At 46.4% G+C, this 23,831-nt stretch overlaps 1 protein-coding gene across 6 annotated transcripts in view; it reads left to right on the top strand.

Annotated features, from left to right (window-relative positions):
* sfmbt2 (Scm like with four mbt domains 2) overlaps positions 1-23,831 on the top strand; it is a 39,817-nt gene that overhangs the window by 6,904 nt on the left and 9,082 nt on the right. For 2 of the 6 annotated variants that reach the window (XM_070991631.1, XM_070991627.1), the window contains exons 3-14: positions 1,663-1,757; positions 7,112-7,352; positions 10,045-10,065; positions 17,989-18,077; positions 18,989-19,232; positions 19,908-20,005; positions 20,611-20,712; positions 20,960-21,190; positions 21,377-21,503; positions 21,760-21,873; positions 21,976-22,018; positions 23,283-23,350. In XM_070991631.1, the coding sequence (XP_070847732.1) occupies positions 1,663-1,757; positions 7,112-7,352; positions 10,045-10,065; positions 17,989-18,077; positions 18,989-19,232; positions 19,908-20,005; positions 20,611-20,712; positions 20,960-21,190; positions 21,377-21,503; positions 21,760-21,873; positions 21,976-22,018; positions 23,283-23,350 (1,473 nt within the window). Of the gene's footprint in view, positions 1-1,662; positions 1,758-7,111; positions 7,353-10,044; positions 10,066-17,988; positions 18,078-18,988; positions 19,233-19,886; positions 20,006-20,610; positions 20,713-20,959; positions 21,191-21,376; positions 21,504-21,759; positions 21,874-21,975; positions 22,019-23,282; positions 23,351-23,831 lie in introns of all 6 variants that reach the window. The other 4 variants (XM_070991630.1, XM_070991626.1, XM_070991629.1 and 1 more) reach the window with 3 other exon arrangements.

Here is a 23,831-nt window from a genome sequence, read left to right as displayed (position 1 = left end):
CTGACGCAGGTCATGGCACATCAACACGTCCGGATACGTTACTGGCTGATATCCCAGAGTCGACCCGTGTCAGCTCTCCAGAAATTCAGGATTTTTATTCATCGGCTCTGCGGATCAGCACATCCCAGCAGCCACTTCTTCAGTTTTATGTCACTTTGCTTTCTCTTCATTTCCATTCTGGCTGAATATGTTTGGAGGTTTGGCACTACAGTTCCCATAATGCAACATTACACCAACAAATAGGAAGCCAGGGGATTCAGTGAGTTAGCTGAGAGCTGCAACACTCACACTGACTTAAATGAGTGAATCATTGAAAAAGCTGTTTGTTTCCTGCAGCAGGTGTGTGACTGAGCCTGTTGACACCTGGTATTAATGCGATCCGATCACCAGTGGACAGCTCTAAGCACGTCAGTTCACACCTGGCGTCACAGCGCGTCTCCACAGTCTCCAGTGACCATTTCTGATCACATTTCATCCTCCTGGCTCTGTATGCAAATAAACATGCACATCTTTCCGTTTGCAAAGATGTGTTAATGCCAGACGGTACCTAGCCAACACGCTGGAACAAACAGCTGCGTTTTTAAACAAACAAATTATTTACTATATAACATTTGCCGAATTTACAAGAACGCCCAAAAAATTAAGAATTTGTTGTGAAAGTATTTCATAAAGTTTCTAAAGTTTCTTCTGATGCAACAACTCACTAAATTGATTGATTTTTAAAGGGAGTCTGGGACAAAGAAGCTCGCTCTTTTGGTTACTGTTTACTGTATTTATAAAACTTGACAGGATTACTGTCAATAAAATGATGTGTCCTCAGTGCCTCTTAGGAGCATTCACAGCTGTATTCAGAGCTGCAACAGATTATTTTCATTGTCGATTATTTTCCAGATTAATCGATTATTTGTTTGGTCGATCAGTTTCCCAGATCCTAAAATGACGTCCTCAAATGTCTTTTTTTTGTCCACAACCCAAAGATATTCAGTTTATTGTCACAGAAGTGTAAAGAAAGCAGAAAATATTTACATTTAAGGGGCTAAAATCAGAGAATTTGCATTTTTTTTTCTTAAAAATGTATTAAAACTGATTAATCGATTATCACATTAGATGGCGATTTATTTAATAGCTGATAACTGATCAGTGAACGGATCAATCACGCAGGACTCTGCTGGTTCCAGGTGTGAACAGGCTCCGTGTTCTGGTCTCTGGGTTAAGCTCTGTGTGTTAACGAGCGTGAGACGTTACAATCCATCAAAACAGCAGCTTCCTGCCGTCCCCTCTCATTAGACAGAGCGGGTTCAGCATTCACACTGAGGAGTCTCCAGAGACACACACACACACACACACACACACACACACACACACACACACACACACACACACACACACACACACACACACACACACACGGTGACACATAATACCTCAAATGCATCAGTCTCCCACAGGCAAAGTGAACAATTCTCGCCTTCAGCAGAAACATTAGTGGCGTTACATAAGACGACTTGTAACACGCTGCGCACACGAACGCGCTCCACATAATTTCCTGTTGTGTTCTGGCGAGATCGGCCGCGCTTACAAAGCGTCGAGGCTGCGCGTTTTAATTGCCGCTCGGCGGCTCGTTTCGTCTGTGACGAGTGACGGCCGATTCTGTTCCTCCAGATGCAGAGTCCATGGAAGAGGAGGCGGAGTTTAACTGGGAGGAGCACATGGAGGAGACGGGGGGGAACGCCGCCCCCCACACCACCTTCAGACACGTGAGTGGCTGCGTATGATGTTCACCTCACGCTTGAATCCCATCCCTCTGTGATCCTTTAAACACAGCCTCTCAGATAAGCACCACATGCAGAAATCCTTTAACGACGTGTTGGGGAGCGCTAATGCTGCTCATGGAGCGCTCTCATTGGCCCCGTTCCCTTATGACGCACAAGTTTTGAGACGACCTTTTACCGATTTTTGGAAACACGATTGAGGATAGCACAAAGGGAGAGTCAGTGGGTGCAAATAAGCACCGTATTGTTTCATTTTTTGCTTTTCATTGTCATTTTTTCACAAAACTAACAGACAAAAAGCTCAAAGAGTCAAATACTGCAGTAAAGACAAGTTTTTTAAATTTCATCACCTCCAGTCTTTCACATTGTTGCTGTTTGACGCAGTTAATCTCAATATCAAAATCAACAACTGCTTAAACAGTCAGTTAAGTTAACTGTAATGTAACCGTGTCTGTTTTATAATTAGCATGTGACAAAGCTCTCTCCAGCAAACCTTTGTTTCCCAGCATGAAAGCCTAAATTCAGTTTCAAAGCTCGCTGCCAGGAATGAAATTCTGGTTGAGAAAAAGTGAATCCTGGTGGGAAAACAGACTCCAAAATGACTCTGATCAGCCTCAAAGGTGTTGAAGCTTGAACTGTCAAACATAATAAATATAAATGATCTGTAGGCGAGGGACAAGACCTGGCTTCTGTTTGACTCGTGTTGGCCAATCATGTTTGAGCTGGCTTGCAGGTGCAGGTTGGTGTGAAAAGCTAAAGAGGTCCGGCTGTTGTCTGATGTTGATTTAGCTTTTTATTAGCGTTTTTTATTTATATCTGGATAACCACCAGCTACACCAGAAGCACTGAAACATTAGCTGTTAGCAGTGACATCCCCTCAATGGTGGCTACAGCAAACCTCAGTGGTTAATTGGCTAGTTTTTGATGATGCCTCTCTATGAGTCATTCATTTGGCCAGTAGAAGTGTGTGGAAGATAACGTCAAGTGCCAAAAAGTGTAAAAAAATAAATAAAAAATTCTGCAGAATCACACCAAAGTGAGTGTGTGTCGTACTGCAGGCCTGATCTTTATCTGGCCGTCTGAGTCAGGAAATGGCTTCAACTCTGCAGAAAAATGATTCATCAGATTTAATAGAAACAGGGCGCCCCTTGTTTAAAATGGAATCGACATCATCGGACTGGATGGGACACGGATTGTGGAAATCCCTCGTGGAGAGGAGGGAATTTGGCTCGAGAGGCGACGGTGCTTTTCTGGCAGCTGTGCTCCGCTCCGATTGGCCGGGTTGAAACTCATATCTGATATCTGACAGTCACGGTCCGGGTCAGCTGAGAGGTCATCTGAGCCGCGTGCCACCGTCACCGGCCGGGCGGCTGCTTAATCTGCTGCCTGAAGGGATCCAACGCACCTCCAGAACCTCTGTTTTTAGCCGAAATGCTCCTCCGAGTCTGATTTGACTGAACTCGTAGCTGCTGCATGTTAAAAAGACACGTAACTGAATTAAGGTTCACTTCCAGTAATGACACTGAATCAGCTAACTGCTTCTTCATGCTAACGCTAAGCTCAGCAGAACGGCTGTGGTGCCAAAACGACGATGAATTTACTTTTGAAGAGCAAAGCTGAGGTTGATTTGACTCTTTTTTTCTACTTTTACACCAAACGCACTAAAAACAACAGATGATTGTGGTGAAGCGACATCTTTTGGAGCAAAAGTCAAACCATAAATGGTCAGATATTTTAGTTTTATTTCAGTTATTTACAGCTGTTTTTGTTAAAGGTTGTGCTCCAACTTGTATCGTGTCTGTGTCTTGAGGAGCTTCATCATGTGCATTATCTCAGCTGGAGTTTGGAGACTGTGGACGTTTGCTGCAAAGTGGATGCGAACAGTTTGAAATATGAAGGTGCAGATCAGTCGGGGGGGGGTTCAATTAAAGCTCGGACGTTTTAAAGGAAGTGAAGGATCCATTATTTTGGGATTTTGGACCTAAAACATCTGAATATCCGTCTGTCTGCTGCACTGATTTCTCATTTCTTTCTTTAATCTCTTATAAGTCTGCGAGGCAGCTGGATTCACCAGGGTGGTTTCTGACCAATCAGGGTCCTGAGGAACTACCAGCAGCTCCATGTTTGGTTGAGGTGTGGCGACAGCGCAGGTGCGGCAGTAGCATCGGTTAGATCACAGCCGGAGACTTTTTCTTCAGTAAAAGATAGAACGGCACTGAAGGAAAAGATGTCGCTCCTCTCCTGACTGGCTTTGGTCACATGGCTTCTCCATCTGATTCTGATTGGCTGAAGTGCCTGAATTCGCGTGATGCTGCGGTGTGGAAATGGCGCTTTGAGCTGCAGCGTCTTGAAGACTCATTTGTTCTTCTGTCACAGCTGGAGTGATTTCCTTTGTCAGGACTTGTGGTTCAGTTTTTCCTGCCTGTGCCTGTCAGTCACCTGTAAAGCACGCTAACCTGCGTGAAAGGTGCGACACAAATGAAGCCTGATTGGCTGAATGGAGGCAGGTTCCACTTTGCGTCCACACTGCTGCGGTGTCTGTTCTAACAGCTGCTTCCTCAGGACAGTGTTCAGGATTTTCATGTCTAATCAATTTCCACCTCTGTGATACTGTGGGATTATTGATCCAACAAAAAACAACTGTTTTTCACAGCATTTCCCCCCAAAAAAGACCTCAGCCCGCTAACGAACAACAAGGCTCTGCCTCCGTTAGCATGTTACATCACAGGAGAGGGCCAGATGGGCGAGAGCGGCTGATCCTGGACGCGAGGTCTTCATCCACCTCAGCTGACTCCACCATCACGGAGCAGCTGTCCGCCCCGGCGAGGCTCGGGACGGGCTGCGACGGTGGAGGCGAGTCTGCCGGTGGTTTGAGATTTAAAGAAGCGTGTCGCCGTTACAGTTTCTTACATCACTCGGAGCGATGAGCGTAATAAGGGCGAGATTAGAATATGTGGGTTTTACGAGCGAGCCTCGATGTCGGACAAAAGCGTCTGTGTGGCGATGTGAGGCGCTGAGGCCTCTCGGGAAGCTAAAATGCCTTGTTGGTAAGTGGATTGAGTCACTGGGAACAGACCATGAATTCCCCAGAAAAAAGTGATTCAGTAAAGTGCAGCCCTCGTCTCCCTCTCCCTCTCTGCCTGGACAAACTGAAACAGTGATTTCTCTGGGGCCTGCGCGCACACGCACACGCACACGCACACGCACACACACACACACACACACACACACACACACACACACAGGCAGTGTTTGCTGCTCGTAGCCCTCTTACATAAGCCAACCAGAGTGATACAGCACGTTTGCATTGTTGGAGCAGGAAGTCACGGGGCCGTTTGTATTGTGTTTATTTCTAAGATGTTGGCTTTTTCCATTCAGTTGCGTTTGTGTGAGGCTTGAATGTGAACATCCTGTCGGGCTTGTAGTGTTCTCAAGAATTGTATAGCAGCCTCTGGCTACGGTGGAGAGGCATTATGCTGTGCTGCATTCACTGCCGTGCAGATTTATCGCTTTCTTTGCACGAGGACAAGCTGAGAGGCTGCTGCTTGGTGCAGAGGGGTTTTAGGCTGTTTTAAAGAGGTTCATTAGTTTAACTTGATTATCAAAGCTGCGGTGGACAGTTTATTTTTGGCGTCTCTGAAAAATAACCTTTCAGCTTGTTGTAATTCAAGCGGCCTGAGAGAAAACTTGACTTCTGCACCTCCTCTTGGCTCTGCTTTGGAAAGTCCAGCCTGTGATGGGAAACTTTGACCAATCACAGGTTATTTCAGAGAGAGGGCACTGCCATTGGCTGTTGGTGAAAGCCAAGTCTCGTGTAGCCAGATCCATCCCTACGCTTTGTGTTAGCATCAGAGGAAGTGAAAGTGATGATTCAATGATGGAAAATCCTGCAGAAGATCCTGAAAGTTTTAATAAATTTCCAAAACCTCCTTTGCCTAAAAGGCGTGTGGTCCAGACGACATGTGAACAAGTCTCCACGCGGTGCTTTGGGCTCATTGTGTTTGAAGCCATGGAGCTCGTGTCGACCAGTGGCAAAGAGGCAGGGCGGCTTTGAGCGCTGATGGAGGCGTGTTAGGTGTGGAAGCCTCTCATCCAGCTGTTAAACGGCATCTGCGAAGCAATGGAGAGGAGTGGCGGCGAAAAGGCCCGGGTCACGCTTTGGCGAGCGAGCCCTACGATCTGTCGCCGCTCGACTTGTGGGTTTGACATGTCTCCCTGCGTCCACAGCTGTCCATTCTAGTGTCTTTGGAGGCCCTCCTCACCTGAGGGTCATTCTCTGACTGCAGGGAATCAGGGAAATAATATGAGAATTGGTAATATTGTGGGTTTTAGTCGTCATGATTGTGGCTGCTACTAACAATTATTCTCATTATCAATTAATTTTTCATTCCGTTGAACATCAGAAAATAGTGAAAGAGGCCAAAATGATGAGCAAACGTTGCAAATGTTCAGGGATTTAACTGAAATTAAAGGGTACTTCCACCATGTTAGTGCGGCATTTTCATAAGGTTGACTCACAAGACGCAGATTAAAAAACGCGGCAGAGGCTGAGACATCCAGTAAAAGTATGAGTCAAGCTCCAAAAACACTGGAGCCTACGATTCCCAGCATGCAACTCAAACAGCGTCTGTCTGTCATAGTTTCTCTCGTTACTAATCTGAATGTCACGCTCAGACCAGCTGATGCTGGTGATACCATCAGCGGTGACAACACTTCTGTCATATTTCCCATAAACTGAGCGTCGCGTCGAACTGACGGAGTTCCCCTTTAATCTGCACATCTGTCTGCTGGTGTGTAAATGTACCCTGAACGCAGCAGCAGTCATCTCTAGAATACTGTGACACCACATCAGGATCACAGATTTTGGTCGAAATCACTGCATTATGAAAAAATGAGGCAGCTTGTTAAAGACCTTCACAACAATCAGCTCGAGCCACGAGCTTCTTCATCGGCTCATAGGTTTTCTGCAGGTTTGCTTATTTTGCATGAAGGATCATTGATTCGTCACTGGAATCAGAGTGTGGTGACACCATGTGGGGGCTGTTTTACTTCCTTATTTAAGTCGACAAATACAACCTAAAGACGTTTGTTTCTGGACTTTAATGTTTCTTATTTAAACATGAATATGTCATTTAATCAGCTTTTGAAGGGCTTTTTAATGAAAGTTGTCTTCCTGGGGTAAGTTTTGCTTTATTGGCTGCTTTTGAACATCGAACCTGTTTCTGTCCATAAACGTCCTCCCTGATCACCTTTGACCTGCCGTACTTGCTTTAACTTGGGTTCACTGAGCTTTAAAAAAGGTGGAATATCCCTTTAACGTTCTCCCGCGTCCCCGTCAGGTGGAGATCAGCCTGCAGAGCAGCTTCCAGCCCGGGATGAAGCTGGAAGTGGCCAATAAGAGCAGCCCGGACTCGTACTGGGTGGCCACCATCATCACCACGTGCGGCCAGCTGCTGCTGCTGCGCTTCAGCGGCTACGGCGAGGACCGCAAGGCCGACTTCTGGTGCGACGTCATGACGGCCGAGCTGCACCCGGTGGGCTGGTGCACCCAGAACAACAAGACGCTCATGCCCCCCGAAGGTAGGAACAAACGCTTTGGCGCCCGTTCAACCTGAACCAGTCAGGGTTCGGTCAGTGGCAGCAAATACAGGAGTCAGGCTGATATGATGGAGGTTCCTCCATCATCAATACAGTGAGGAAGGAACCAATCAGAAGACAGCTGCTGATGTTTTTAAGTGCTTTTAAACTAATTCTACATCAATGAATCACAAAATAATAATTACACAATCACAACAAAAAGTCAACAGAGGGCACAATGATCGATCATGCTCCATTAAACGCTCCTTATTTTCAGTGTTTTGGGGAAATTATCAGCTTTTATGTTTTTATTTAGCATTAAAATAAGAACGAATACAAACCTAAGGCGTAAGCTGTATTTAAAAAGCAGAAATGCGATCAGGTTTGAGGGATTCTGTTGCATCATTTGCGGCTCTGTTTGCATTTCTTCCTTTTTTCTCTACAGTTACTGGAAGTGGACGATTTTCTGAGCTGTGCTTGTTGCAGCAGGAGCTTGTTTACTGTAAACAAAGCTGGATAAATGTCTTAAAGACGTGAGAGCGCTGAAAATCTGCGGACAAATCCTTTTTGTCTGAATGGGAGTATTTTAGTTTCTTTTTTTTTAAAGGTGGAGTTCTTTGGGATGGTCTGAGGGTCGTCGGCGTCATGTTGTTGCTGTGAAGCCTTTTGAGGCAAATTTGTGATTTTGGGGCATTTTTGTAAGCAAGAAACTGGAAAATGGGAAGAAAAATGCCACAAAAGTCCACATCTGGACCTGAACCAGGGGCATTCAGGTCACCAGGACACCCTGTTTGAAGTTTTTATATGAACAAAAACGTTTTCAAACTTAAAAACAAAAGTCTGAGCAGAAACTTTCAAATATCTGAGCACAGTTGTGCCTCGTGACGTGCAGTTGTCATGATTAATTAAGAGGATCTAATTCAGAGCATTTAATGTCATTTTGTGATCATGTGGATAAAGGAGAAAAGGTCAGCGCATGGTTGATTCACTGCATTCCTTCACACACACACACACACACACACACACACACACACACACACACACACACACACACACACACACACACACACACACACACACACACACTCCCATCTTTACCTTTCAAAGAATGCTTAAGGACGCTGAGCGGTAGGACAGGTTTCGATGGCTCAACTGTCAGACGCATCACGCCCTCGCCATCACTCAGTGATGTCATGCAGCCTCAGACGGCCTCACTACGAGACGCCTCGTCTCTAAAGCATATGTCCCTCCTGACCTCAGGTGTCCCCCTCACACTATGGAAACTCTGCCGGAGCTTTTCCAGCGAGACGCTTCCACCTGCAGCGCCCTCAGATAGATGACTCACCCTCGCCGGCTGTGTTTAGACCATTTATTTTTCTCGACGCTTCCCCGCTGATGGATGGCGTGCGCCTCCGTTGTTGTGGAGACGACCTGGATATGTTTCCACCTGACTCGAGCGTCCTCGGCCTCACACCGGCTCCATGTGTCCTTTTCACTCAGCGCTGGTCTTTCCACCGACTTCTGCAGCATCAAGAAGCGTCTTATTCACTTCTCAGCAGAAGTTGTTGCGTTTACTTTGCTTGTTTTGTATTTCAAGTCAACAAATGTGATGTGACTGAAGCAGCGCTGCGATTATCGATCAATCTGATGATGAATTTCTCAATGAATCATCAATAAAAAGCCCCCAAGCCCAAGCCGACGTGTTCATAATGCTCGTTTTGTCTGACCAACAGTCCAAAATCCAAAGATATTCAAGCAAATCCTCACATTTAAGGAGCTGGAAACAGTGAATTTTAGGCGTTTTTTTCATTAAAGACCATTAAAATGCAAATTTCAAATCAAATCCATGAAAGAGTTCAGACTGAGATGCTGTCCAACACGTAAATATGTTCAGATGTGAACTTTGAAAAACGGCTCTTCTTCCTCTCATTTCTCGCATCGCAGGTAATGCTGAGGTTAATGTTTTGAACGGTCACATGCGGTGAAGCTCGGTGTCGTGGCATCGACTGGTCGATCAGATTTTTGTCTGCAGGCGGGTTTGAAAATGCAAGAAAAAACATGCAGAACGCTACACCCAAAATCAGTAAAGCCACAAACAAAACATCTGCAGATGACACCTGAGCAGGTTCACCTGTGGACAGCCTGGAGGAGCACGTTTCAGCCTTCAAGACACACCTGGAGGTTGAACAATCACGTGACTCTCCGTCAGTTTATGATGATGTTTGTGTACAGAACGCAAGACTGACATCATCCCAAAGACACCAAAAAAGAGTTTTTATGGTGGAAAAACCTGCAGAATAACTTTAACTCTTGTGTTAAATACGAGCTCGGATCGTTCACCGCCTCTTCCCGTTCCTCTCAGGGGGCTCATACATTTCGCCTTTTGGTCTTAACGTGGACGGACAGCCGACACGGCGGCGCGTTTAATGATGCAAACTGAAGCTGGTGTCATGAAGCAGCTCTGTTTCCCCCAAAGAGGCTTCTGAAAGATTCTGTCAATTTGTGAACACGAGCCCAGAAAAAGTACTTTGTTGCTTCATTTCAAGGCTTTGCATCATGTTGTGCACATTCTCCTGAGTGTGTGTGAGTGTGTGTGTGTGTTGCCTAGTCTGAGTGTGTGTGTGAGTGCTCTCACCTGTGTCACAGTTACCTGTTTTATTTGTTTCCTTTTTGTTTTTGTTTTTCTGTCTCTCAGATAACGTTTACCTAAGAAAAGGTAAGCAGCTCAAACAGCCTCTGACTAACTCGCCTGCACCGGCTCGCTAGATGCTAACACGAGCTCCACAGCGTGTCAGCGTTAGCCTCAGAGCTGCATGTACAGTGTGCTTCCTCCTCCTCCTCCTCCTCCTCCTCCTCCTCCTCCTCCTCCTCCTCCTCTCACCCCTCTGCAGGAAGTGACCTCACAGCTCAGTTGTCATGCTTTGCCTCCTCTTGCATGTGACTCCTTTCTAGCTGAGTGTGTCTTAGAGTGATATCACACACACACACACACACACACACACACACACACACACACACACACACACACACACACACACACACACACACACACACACACACACACACACACACACTGCTGCTTGGGCCAAGCTGTGCTCGTATGATAACTGGTGCAAAACGCAGCGGCTCAGCTTTGATAAGCAGGCGTCCTCTCGTGCGTCCCCCAGCAGACGAATGTCTCCGTCCATTGGCGGAGCGAGGAAAGGTCGCCGGTTAAAGAAGTGCAGCGTGCGAAATGTGCTGGACGCAGATAAAATCAACGTGACACCAAACTAGCCGCGAACATTACGAGGCGAGGCGTGAAGTCTGTAAAGGCTCGCTGGTAATGAGCCAATTTAACCAGTTACTCCTGGTTTTTGTGCATTTCTTCAGGACTGTTTGAGAAACATGTTAAAATGACATCATGCTTTGTTGACACAGCATGTGTGTATACACACCTGTAGTAATAATAATAATAATAATAATAATAATAATAATAATAATAATAATAATAATAATAATAATAATAATTCACTGCTGCTTCCTCCTGTTTCCCTTCGTTTGTCTCACTGTGTTGCATATCTGTTGTTTCCTCTTGACGTATGGATGTGAGTGGGTGTAGTTAGAGATGTGAGGCTGTCGGCTTTTTTCGGCCGGTGATGCGACTGAAAATCGTGTGAAAACACATTTAATGGACATATATCTACACGTATTGACTATGCAGTTGCTCCTGGCCCAACTTGTTGCATTAAATTCAGAATAGGCAGATATTTACAGAAATCTATGAAGCTGATGAGCTCAGACATTAAATAAATTGTCTTTGTGCTGCATATTATATATGCAAAAATGACTCACTTAATGACAAGTTACTTTACAGTGTGATATTTTTTACAGGGTGCAAAATAATGAAAAACCAGCACTTCTGAAAGCAAGGCCGATGCTGCAAGAGAAATGAACGTAGCTAACGTCAGCGACAGCAGCTAACCACGTTTTCTCCTGACTTCAGTGTGCTTCCAGAGGGTAGAAAAAACTACTTTCAAATGACGTTTTTCCTCATGTGCGCTATTATCTTTAGTGGTATCTCGATAAAAAGTTCTGCTGAAGAAAAAGTCCCAATGAAATCACGATTTTAAAGATTAATGGATGCTGCTTCTGTTGCCGTTTGTTCCTGATGAACCAAAACACAAAAATCCATTCACAGCAGCAAAAACATCTCAGACGCTGACACATGAATCATTAGACTGTGATTTTTCCACCTGCACATCTTCAGTTTCAGGATGAGTCTGCACCACGCAGGCTTCTGATTGGCTGCTCCACGCCTCATGGGGCAAAACCTGAATTGAGCTTGACTTAAAACCAGAGCTCCGTTTTACAGACACGCCTGAATCCCTCGCCAAACTGGCTCATTCAGCCTCAGATGCTCCTCTGCTAACTGCAGCTCTTTGTGCTCAGCCAATCAGCAGCCGGATTAATCGCGCCTCTGCTGCGTGACTGGCTCATTTTTTAGAAATTAAAAAGTCATCTGAAAGTCAGTATAAGAGGGAAAGTGTTGGTGTTTCCACCTCACCTACAGAACATGAGCTGAAAATGACCCATAAATCACGCCGTAGCTCATTTCATGCTAAATTACAGACGTGCGAGTCCTCGATGGAGATAATGAACCTGTTCTTGTGTTTATTATAAAGACGATAAAGCTTTTAAACAGGAAATTGCATGAAGTCGGATGAATCTCTGAGCCTCCGGCGGTTAATCCAGATGGTTCAGTTCGGGCACAGTTAACGGATCCTCGCAGGGAAAACTGATTTCAGCTTATTAAACATATTAATGGTGTTCTGACTGTACACGAAGCCTCGGGGTCGAGCTCCGGGGGGGAGGCGTGTTCAGACGTGTGCATGCGTACGTCGGCGTGTGTGCAGCACACATTCACCCGTTCATGTGAAGAGCCTTTTACAGGCACATCACAAGTTTGGTCATGTGGTACGGGAGCTGCCCTGTGAGCAGAGAGCATTTGCATAATGAATTCACCACGCTGCTTCCTGCGGAGCCTGCAGGACATGATGCTCTGAGACAGCCCGGCCCGCTGCGCTGCGTGTCCCTCTACCACGGCGGCGGCGTTACGGCGAGAAAAACGTGGAGCCGCCTCAGTTTGGCTGCGAACCCTGAACCTGGACACGCTTTGCATAGAAGCAGAGCGCGGGAGTTAAATGCTGGATTTCACCTGATAGCACAACCGCAGCTCTGTGGGGAAGTGTTGCACGTAATCAGGTGTTCAGCTTTAATTACACAGTGATCGTGACTGCGGCGGCGTTGGAAACACACGTTAGCTCCCTGTTGTTCAGTGGCTGAGCGGGACGAAGTATCTGTGTTCTCAATATAGAAATAAAAGCATCAGTTTCATTTACGCCGTCTCGTGACCCTGCAGACAATCACTGAACACAAACACACAGTCGGCCTGCTCTGCCTGCTTCTATCTGATTGGCCGGTTGCGAGCTGATGTGTCATCAGTCGAGTTCGGCTGAACGACGGCGGTGAGACAGACAGATTTGCATAATATGAGTGTGTTTGTAGTAATGTGTACGAGTGTGTGTGTGTTGACCTTTCTGCTGATCGATTCATGTGTTCATTACTTTTTAAGTAGCCTGAGTCGCTTTTTCTATGAATGGAGACACACACACACACACACACTCCTCCTCTGCGTGTGTGCTCTGCTCCCATGGGCCTCTTCAGCTCTCACAGCAAACACATCACGACGGTAATTCATATTTACACAAATTGCTCTAATATCCCCTGCTCCGCCGTCAACGGGCCATAAAACGTTAACAACATGGCGTCTGAAGCTGTCCAGGCGTAATTCAGCCACAGACCGCACCGAGCAACGGCGCGCCGCGGCCAATCATGACCACGGCCTGTCGGCTAAAACGCGGGCAGGTAATCGACCTGGCGCTCCACCCGCCTGCTGCTCGCCTCCATGACCTCTGATTAGAGTCTGCTGAGCTGCTGCGATGGCGGCGACTTTTCTTCTTTAATTACAAAAGCGATTATCTAAAGTCAAGCTTTTAAACGAGCAGAGACGAGCAGACATCAGACAGTGTTTATTTATTTTAATGCCATTTATTTACTTGGAGACTTGGGGGGGGGCTAGCTCTGAGGTGCTGTGAGAAGGAGGAGGGGGTGTTTTGAGGATCTCCTCCCTCAAGGTTAATTACGCTCTTATTGTTATGTGAACGTCAGGCGTTCACCTCTACGTGTCTGCCACCTTTGGGATGGAAATGAAGAAAAATATATTATTTTTAGGAAAAGCGCAAGAGTATAATGAAGCTGCGAGTCGGTGGGGGGGTGGGGGGGTAAGAAGGAGGGCGAAGGAGGTTGTATGCTTCAGCTCCTGCTGCAACCATTCGGCTGAGCTCTAAACGGCTTCATGACTAATCTCAGCAGGATCTGTAAAAATAGTTTATCTATTTCTGCACAGCCGAGATCAACACAGGAGTGTGTGTGTGTGTGTGTGTGTGTGTGTGTGTGTGTGTGTGTGTGTGTGTGTGTGCGCATGCGTGTGTTTGTGTGTGTAAACTTACAAAGTCCAGCAGCAGCAGCAAGGAAAGAAAACAGTCTCACAGGAAAAAACACTGTTATTAAACGGGCGCACGGCGTCGAGGCCGCACTCGCCGCTCACGTTACCTTCACGGGAAAACCGTTTGATTGGTCTGCCGGCTGATTCGACTCTGACTCAGGCGGGACCTCCGGGGGCCCGAGCCCCCGAGAGGACGCATCGATCTGGTGTTTTATGTGTGTAAAATCCCGAGCGGCCGGTGACGTTTACTCAAATCTGAGTGAGAAAAGCTGAAATGTGAACGTTGAAGCAGAACAAACTTCAGTCTCTGAACAGAGAAAAGGCTCGAGCTCCAAACTGCTGTGGCTTACGGTTTCACATTTTCTGGGAAAGTTTCTGGGAATATTTTGATGTGTAATCGTGTGTGTGTGTGTGTGTGTGTGTTTGAGGATTGAAAACATTTTTTTTTCCTCGTCTTAAAAACCACAAGTCGGTGACTGCAGCGCTCGCACCAGCCTGCCAGTAAACACTGGCAGACAGAAAAACAAGAAAACAGATATATAAAGAATAAAGAAGAAGCTTCAGAGCCAAAAACGTGTCCGAAAGACCGGGACGAGGGTTTAAACGTTGGCCTCAGGTGAACGTGTAAAGGTGGACCAGCGATAATCAATCCAGGGAACATGAATAAAAACAGAATCAATCGCTTCCAAACAGTTTTCCAAAGTGTTCCTGAGCTCATGCAGTAACATCCTTCATCCAATGATGTGTCTAGTCTTTGAAAATGAAATCAAAATGAGAAAATAATAACTCAGGGCTGCTTCCTCCTGTTTTCCTTCATTTTTCTCACTGTTTGTTGCATATTTGTTGTTTCTCCTTGATGTATGGATGTGAGTGGGTGGGTGGGTCGGCTGTTTGTTGGCCGGTGAAAATACAGATAACATGTAAAAACTCATGTGTTCACAAAGTGGTGAACCTCGCCTGTGATCGACTGAGCCTTCCCAGGATGCCCCTTTCATACCCAATCATGATCCTCTCACCTGTTACCAGTGAGCCTGTTTACCTGTGGAACGATCCAAACAGGTGTTTTTGGAGCGTTACACATCGTTCAGTCTGTGAAACGTGTCGCTGCATCAGATTCACAATAAGAGATATTTATAGAAATCAATGAAGCTGATGAGGAAAAACATTAAATATATTGACTTTGTGCTGCTTTAAGTTGAGTTTATGTGTTGTCCAACTGCTTCCTGTCCCGAGCCCGCCGTCCTCCAAAGGGACGGATAATTGCCTCATGTCGTAATCATGATGTACCGCCTCATAATTATTGATTTTAGACACATTTCCACTGCGAACGCTGAACATACTTAATAACGTGCTTTATTCTGACAGCTGTGAGAGCCTTAATTATGAGATCTCGTCTCATAATTATGGGATCGTAATTAATTTGCACGCAGATAAGGCCTCCGGTGTTTTTTAGGACAGCCTCTCCTCGAAGGCGTTCAAGGTTGAGCTCAGGGAGGAGTACCTGTCCTGCCCACTTTTCATTGCCTCCGCACACCAAACCGCGTGCTACAGTTTGACTTCTACATAAAAACTGATGTGAAATAAACATTTCTGAACGATTCACTAACTTATTTTAAGTGCTCCTGCTCATATAAACTATTAACTTGGATGCATGTCTTTTCAAAATGAGCGTTTCCATATAAAAACAGCTGCTCACTGACGACGCCGAAGTGCACAAGTAACACCAATAAGATCCTCCAACTCGACCGGGCCAAGCAGCTTAAATCCAGAAGCTGTTTTCATGATCAGCGGTGGCGCGTTCGAGTGTATGGACTGAATTTCACTTTCACTTCAGCTTGATGCTAATCGCTGCTGCAGGCGACGTCAGTTCTCACAGCGCGTTGCAGTCATTCTGGAACTGTGACTCATTTGGCAGCGTTTCAGTGACTCCAACAAGTGGCTGAGTTTGTGGAGGGTTTCTCTCTCTGAGAGTGTGTGTGTGTGTGTGTGTGTGTGTGTGTGTGTGTGTGTGTGTGTGTGTGTGTGTGTGCGTGCGTGTGTGTGTGTGTGTGTGTGTGTGAGACTAACAGGAAAAACATGTAGGACGCTGAAGGCCGCTCTGCATCTTCCCTGAATTCCTTGGAATGTAATCTGTATTTTGGGGGAGGGGGATAAACAGGAGGCTGATATCAGGAGTCAGAAGCAAATGAAAAGATAGACGACCAGTGCAGGAATTCATACAACACTGTTGCACTGTGGGAAACAGGAAGCAGACAAAAACCACACGTCCTCATGCAAATCTGCTGGAACTGGGCTTTCAGCAGGAAGACGGAGCTCAGGTCCACCTGACGTGTGTGTGTTTGCATGTGTGTGTTCTGTGTTGGTCACATTGTGGAGACACAAATGTGTTCAAACAGCAGGAATCCCCCAAAATCAACACTGCTGATGATGAAACAGGAAATGAGTCACTTTTTACTCCTCCACAATTTCACACATCAAAAGAAGATGGGATGCTTTCAGATCAAGTCTTCAGTCCAAATCAGGGTTCAGGTCCTCGGTTCTTTGTCAGTGGATGTGTTTGGAATTACTGTTGGCCTCCAGGTCAATACAGTGTCCTCACAAGTGACCAGTTTATCAGTGTGTGTTTTCATCTGAGCCCTGTTAATACTATACTGTGTGTGTGGCTAAAGTCCTAATATCAATACATTTTACTTCATCTTTTTTCCATCTGTCGTCTGCTAAACTTAATTTTTTCTTGGTATCTTATCATTTTAGCGTTCGTCAGTGCCTTCTTTCCCACATTTGTGCACCTGATGTGTTTCTGAGACCCCATGTACACCTGGTGTTAGACTGTGGTCTGTATCCCGACTCGTTCTCCGGATAAAAACAGCTTGTGATTGGATCGGTCTGACCACATGTGGAGGTGATCTGGCTCACACTGTGTTCAGATTCAGAATCTGAACGGCGTGCTAGCATCTGTACAAAACACACAGATATGTGTTTTTAGCTAACGTAACATAAAGGTCATTGTTCAGATTCAGAGAAAGAGACAGGCCTCTAATTACGGATTATACGTCTATTCTGTTCCACCAAAGCTCCAAAAGACGCTTTATTCAACGCAACTGCAATAAGTGAGCGTGCTCATGTGTGCAGCTGATCTGCTGTTTAACAACATCTAATTTATCTGGTCACACAGTAGACTTCACACTGGTGCTTGGACTTACTGTGTTACCTTTGCCGAAGTTACAAGTGGAGAAAAATAATGAAGAATGTGTCGTAGACAGCTTTTCACAAAGTTTCTAAAGTTCCTCTTAACTCAACAACTCAAAAAACTTTGATTTTTTTAATGGAGTCTGGAGCTGCGGCTCAGATTACAGCATGCAGGTTTTGCTCTGGAGGACAGATCTGATGTCAGCGAGGAGGACGAAAGACGCTAAAAATAAGAGATGGAAGCACCGAGACGTGTAAGCGAGGTGTTCATCACACATCACTCTGACCGCTTTCACGTGTGGTTTTAAACCGGACAGAAATCTCATTCTGGGCTTCCTCTGGCAGGGTCGTCCGGTGACCTTTGATATGTGAAATTCTGGGTGAAACCTGCTTGTGTTCCCTCTGCTGCCCTGCAGCTGTGCTTCGCCTGCTTACACTCTTCTTCTGCACATTAATATTTAAAAATCACCTCTGAGTTCAACGTTATTGTTTCCCCCTCATATGTTTGCGTCTGCAGAAACCTGCCACACGTGGTCTTTTCTTACTTTTGTTTTGCATATGTAGCCTGAAAGAGCTTCACCTCGGCGACGACTCTGAGCTGAGCGTTAATGTTTGCAGTGTGAATGAAGCCGTCGAGGCTTTTCCAGGAAAAAAAAAACACTGAATATTTGAATATTTTCTCACATCGTTTGCAGAAAAATGATCAAATTCATTGTTAAAATCCTTCACATCTGCAGCTTTAATAAAAAAAAATGAATAGAAGTGCTGCGCTTGTGTTTGTAAATGCATGACGACACTTTAATTAATAATTCACAGTGACACAACAGCACAAAGGCCAGCTGACTTTCCACACTTTGCTGGAGTGTTTCTCAGTCTCGGCTCTGTGTTTTTGTCTGTTTGCAGCCATCAAGGAGAAATACAGCGACTGGACAGAGTTCCTGGTTCAGGACCTGACGGGCTCCCGCACGGCGCCGGCTAACCTGCTGGAGGGGGTGAGTGTGTTCACGCTGGGGGCGTCTCGCAAATGAGGAAGGGGCACAAATGACGTAAGAATCAAGCTTCATGTGAGCCTCTGCTGGCTGAATGCGCTCGCTGACAGAAAGGAGTCTGATCGACTGCTAAATAAGAGAAATGAATGCGAACGATTTGACACATTTAGTTTTTTAGGCTCTTATTGCAGCGAGAAAGTAGAGGAAGTATTTACACAAAGGTTAGATTTTCATTTTTCTGACCGCAACATTTTGGCCATTTCCAGCCTTTTTTTGGAAAAGGGAAGCAGAAAGATGACAAGGAAAGGACCGTGGCCGGGGTTTAACTGGGCTTACTGGCATTGATGGTGGGCGAGATGAGAAAACTGATATGACTCATGTCTGGACTGTAAATATCACAATCTGAACACTTTATTGATCCCCGAGGGGAAACTGGGTCAGTTGCAGCTGCTCTTGTTGTTGAACAAGTACATAAAATAGAAAGAGGAAATGAGAACTATCTCAGAGAATATGTAGAAATACGTACGCTGTGTTAGAATATACATCGAGTGTGAATAACAAACAACATGAAACATGGAAATATGTAAAATATGTGACTGTCTACATAGAAATAAATCTGCTGAGCAACATTCGACATCAAGTAACAAGAATGCTGCTAATAATATAATAATATCAATACTGACAAGAGTAACAATGTAGAAATACATAAAGTAATAACAGTGTAACAATAGTAGCAGTAGCATAATGAAGTATAAATATCCAGTATAATATCCATGTACCTTATAACATAGGTAAACAAGGTAAAATAACAAGGTAAATTCGAGGCACTCACACTGTGATGGTGGTGAACAGCTCTCAGCCAATGAGGTGATGAGTTGGGAGCGCTCTGTAAACTGTCGCCGTGCGTCTCTCAGCCTCTCAGAGGTAAGAACACGGTGGACCTGATCGTCGTCGGCTCGGTCTTGGAGCTTCAGGACGTCTCGGACCCGTCCCTGTACTGGCCCGTCCGGGTCGTCCAGAATGTGGGAGGGAGGCTGCGTCTGCGCTACGCCGGCGTCTCCGACGACCACCGCGACGCCTGGCTGTTCTACCTGGACGTCAGGCTCCGCCCGCTCGGCTGGGCTCTGGAGAACCGACTCGCCTTGGAACCGCCCACAGGTGACGACCTGACTCATGACACTGATTGAGAACTTCATGAGACATTTTTCCTCTTCAGCTCTGTTGAACGTTGGTCCTTCATTATGAGACGCTGGGCGTTGGATCCGTCTGGTGTAAACATTCACGCACTGACACTAAAAGTAGAGACGTTTAATCAGGGCTGCAACTACGTTTATGTCCGACATCAATTCATCTAATATTAATACTGTTTGTGAATGAATCTCTTAATAAATCAGTCTGGAGTATCGAGGCAGCAGTTAAACCTCCAATATATTCCATCACAGAAGACTGAATAAACAGTAAATACCTCATTTGAGAGGTTGAACCAGTAGATTTTTGTCATTTTGGCTTTAAAGAAATGACTTAAACGATCAAACAATTGCAAAATTGTTGCTGATTAATTAGGAAATAATAGTTTTATAAAAGGATTTTGGGGAAGTGATGCATGAAACAGGATGTAACGGTGCAGCCATGATGAACGCGGCATTGCACAGCTGCAGACAGATTATTAATTTAATTATGTGTTATTTTTTGTAAATTTAAAGAAATTTCAGGGTAATTTTAAAGGAAGAAGCAGGAGTTGCAGCACAGTAAGAGCTGTGATTAAAATCCCTTCAGCTGAAATGATGTTTGGTTCGTAACCGTTGACGACAGACGCTGCCGACTCTTCCTCAGGGCTCCGGTCTGCGAGGAGCGCCGCCGACTGGCAGGAAGCCCTGGAGGACGCTCGAGTGGACGGCCAGAAGAGCCCGCTGCCGCTGGAGGTGTTCAAGGTGAGTCGCTATCGTTCACACACGTCTGCTCTCCCTGTGCTGAATGCTGAAGATAAATTCCACTTTTTTGACTTGAGGTTACACTATTAATGAAATGGAAGTGGATCTTTCCCCCATTATTACCACAAATTACAAAGTCACATCTCAGAAACTTCAACTGAAATGATGGAGCAGTAAAATAAAGTGTCATAGAACAAATCTTGATTGAGCTGATCCTCTGCATTAGCAGGGAGATCAGCTGCAGCAAACCAACGCTCCTGAACCAGAACGACAGGAACGAGAACAAACCTTGTAGGTGGGAGAGACGGAAAGCAGCGCCTCCTGAAACCTAACACAGTGAGATAAGTTGCTGTATTAACGTCAGAAAAGCAGCCAGAAAATCCCAAATCTCCCAATCACAACCGACAGGCGAAGCTTTCTAAAAAACGATCTCCTGAAGGGACTGGAGAGGAAACCGAAACAAAGCTAACCGCTAATCACTCACGGCTAACGTGGGAAACCCACTGCGCCTCACTGGTTACGTGCCCCCCCAGCAGGGTCTGCTGACCTACATTGTCTTGCTTGTGGAGCACATTTGTCTGAAAGTCTTGACTTTACTGTGTCAGGACCACGCAGACCTGCCGAAGCACTCCTTCACCACGGGGATGAAGCTGGAGATGGTTTCTCCGTGGGAGCAGCTCCAGATCTGCCCTGTTTCTGTCACCACGGTGAGTCACTCTAAAAGCACGTCTGATCACAAAGCAATGGATCGAGCCGGCGCTCCTCAGCTGCCGTTAACAATGCAGCATTTTTAACATGTTTCTGCCAAGGAGGCGGCCTTGCTCCTCCCAGGAATGCTGACACCGAATCAAACAGTTTACTTTAGATGGTAAAACTACTTAATAATACTGGAATCCAATAAAGGAAACACCGCGTGCGGCCCTGTGGAAGCTGACTGCTGCGTTTCCTCCTCAGGTCTACAATGAGATCTACTTCCAGGTGACTCTGGACGACCTCTCCGCCGACGCTAAGCCGTGGTCTGCCGTGTGTCACGCCAGCTCGCCCGGCATCCTGCCCGTGCAGTGGTGCCTGAAGAACGGCGCCGGCCTGGAGCGGCCGCGGGGCTACGAGGGCCAGGACTTCGACTGGGCCGACTACCTGAAGCACAGCGGGACAGAGGCGGCCCCCGACGCCTGCTTCCCTGACGTAAAGTCCCGATCCTCGTCTTATTTTACAAATCTGTTAAAGTAAAGCAAAGTGCTGAACGCACCAGGCTCATCAGTGAGCCGAAATGAATCAGAGCCTTCAAGGTGAAAATCAGTCCAATCATTGTCCTAACTACAGTCTCCTCTACGCCTCCACTCCTCTGTGTGTGTGTGTGTGTGTGTTCAGACATGGCAGAACAGAGGCTTTGCCAAGGACATGTGGCTGGAGGCGGTGAACCCTCGCCGGCCAGCGGAGGTGTGTGTGGCTCAGATCACACAGGTCAGAGGACGCCTGCTGTGGCTCCGACTGGAAGGTACAGACGTGTGTGTGTGTGTGTGTGTGTGTGTGTGTGTGTGTGTGCATGCGTGCATGTGTGCGCGTGTGAGTGAGTGTGTGTTCAGAGGATTAAGTGTCGGAGGATTAAGTGTCAGAGGACTCCTGCTGTGTCTCAAAGTGAAGGTAAAAACTGGTGTGTGTGTGCATGTGTGTGCATGTGTGTGTGTGTGTGTGTGTGTGTGTGAGACAGCTTCCTAACCCCCTCTCTCTCTCTGCTGTCCACCTGTCTCCAGGTGTGCCGAAGCCCCTGTCAGAGTGCATTGTGGACGTCGAGTCCATGGACATCTTCCCCGTCGGCTGGTGCGAGGCTAACGCTTACCCTCTGACCCCCCCTCTCAAACCTGTCTGTATGTGCGCACACACACACACACACACACACACACAGAATACACACACATTTACTGGGAGGTGACAGCTGAATTCAGACTCTGTTTCTGTCTACTGTGCAGGCCAGAAGCAGAAGAAGATAGCGGTGGTCCAGCCAGAGAAACAGTAAGTTCTGATCGCAGGTGGAGTTCGATGCAGCGGAGATAAATACAGGACTTCTCCTGAAAGCACCACCATGCAGCATCTTTGGGATTAACGCTGATACACAATGTCTTCATTTAAAATTGGTTTCAGACTCTGAATCTCTGCCCACACAGATATTAGAGTCGATTCATGTCATTTTTCAAGCGAAAATGTTAAATATTCTCCAGTTCCAGCGCCTCAGATGTGAAGATTTACTGCTGGTCTTTGTCTTATATCGGTGATTCCCAAACCTGGGGATCATGAGATGCATCATGGACCTCTAAAATGTATTCAAATGAGACAATATGGCGTCAGGTCAGAGGCAAGCGAGTAGACGCTGCTTTATTTTAAGAAGTAACGAACCTAAAAGTTTGGGAAACGCTGTCAAATGTGATAAAAGCTTAAAATCTTGAGGAACAACATCGGCCAATCACAATAATGATACTCTGCAGGCTACAGGAAACGGCCTCGGGCCTTTTTTTGGTGACATTTAACTTAATAGACCAAACGATTTATCAATGAATTGTGAAAGAGATGCATCGATAATGAAAATAAGCATCAGCTGCAGCCGTTGTTGGAGCAGAACAATGAAGCCGAATGGCCGTAAAGACTTGATTATCTTCAGTCTGATTGGTTTAAAACACTTAAAGTGAGGTTTAATCTGTTGAATTGATCCTGTTTCTCTCTGCCGCTGTTCCATGAAACTTAAACCCCGTCCACACACATCCGTCACATTTATCCAGCCGCCGCCGCCCGTTTCACTTCAGCTCGGTGGAAAACGCTTCGCTTCCCGTCCGTCCACCTGAGAGAAAACTCAGCGGCGTTTCCTCAGAGAGCCCCCCGCCGGGCGCCTCCCCCTCCGTCACTCCGCGGCCTTTAATTGAAACGGGGGCTTTTCGCAGCAGAAATTGCTTTCCTGGGGCGCTGATTGATTTTGTTGACAAATGACACGTTACACCGCCGGCTGGCAAACGCAGCCCCGGGAGCGCAGGCGGGGGAACGGCGGTCAGCGAGCGGGAGAAATATGAGGTCTTCAGCAGCACTTTGTCATCTAACCGCTAATTCCACCGCTCACCTTCAGGGGAATCTGTTATCAATAACCCCCACGCCCCCCCTGCTGCTCTCTGACCCTCTAAATCTGCTGCTGTGAAGACTGATCGGCCGAGCGAGCGCTTATTGTTGTTTCCTCCCTTGATTACATCATTTCATTGATTAGTCTGACCGTACTGATTGCCTCTTCCTGCAGGTTGGCTCCGTCCCAGCCGGTGGAGGCGACTCCCGTCAACCACTGCCAGCCCGTCGCCGCCGATCCAGGTAATCAAAGGCTCCACGTGATTTATCCCCGGTAATCAATGCTAATGAGCGGCTGCGATGAGAGCGCAGAGGCTCGTCCTGTAAACATGCCTCTGGTCCCGCTTTGAGGGCCTCCTCTCGGCCTCTCTGACCTGAAGCAGCTCCTGGGCCTGTTTTCATCCCGTCACATTCTTACTCGCTGTGGGACAACTCAAACGTGTCTTCTGCGCAGCTGAACGCAGTCATTATGCCGTAAATCACAAACACGGAGAAAAACAAGGTGAATTTCTTTGAATTTGCTTGACAAACGGTCCTCGTGCTGTACAGTACAAACAGACGTCTTCAGGCTCTCCTCTGAGCTCCTGCAGTTCTGCTGACTTCCACTGAATTTTATCTTTCAAGGCTTCCTGTCCAGAGTTTAAAGTCTGTTTTACAGGATTTGCTTTTTGGCACAATATTAAATCAGACATTTTGATGAAATATCACTATTTTAAGTTCTTTT

Source organism: Chaetodon trifascialis, chromosome 22 (genome assembly GCF_039877785.1).
Source record: "Chaetodon trifascialis isolate fChaTrf1 chromosome 22, fChaTrf1.hap1, whole genome shotgun sequence".
NCBI lineage: Eukaryota > Metazoa > Chordata > Actinopteri > Chaetodontiformes > Chaetodontidae > Chaetodon > Chaetodon trifascialis.
The sequence above is the reverse complement of the archived record's forward strand: the minus strand, read 5'-3'. Positions and strand labels throughout refer to the sequence as shown.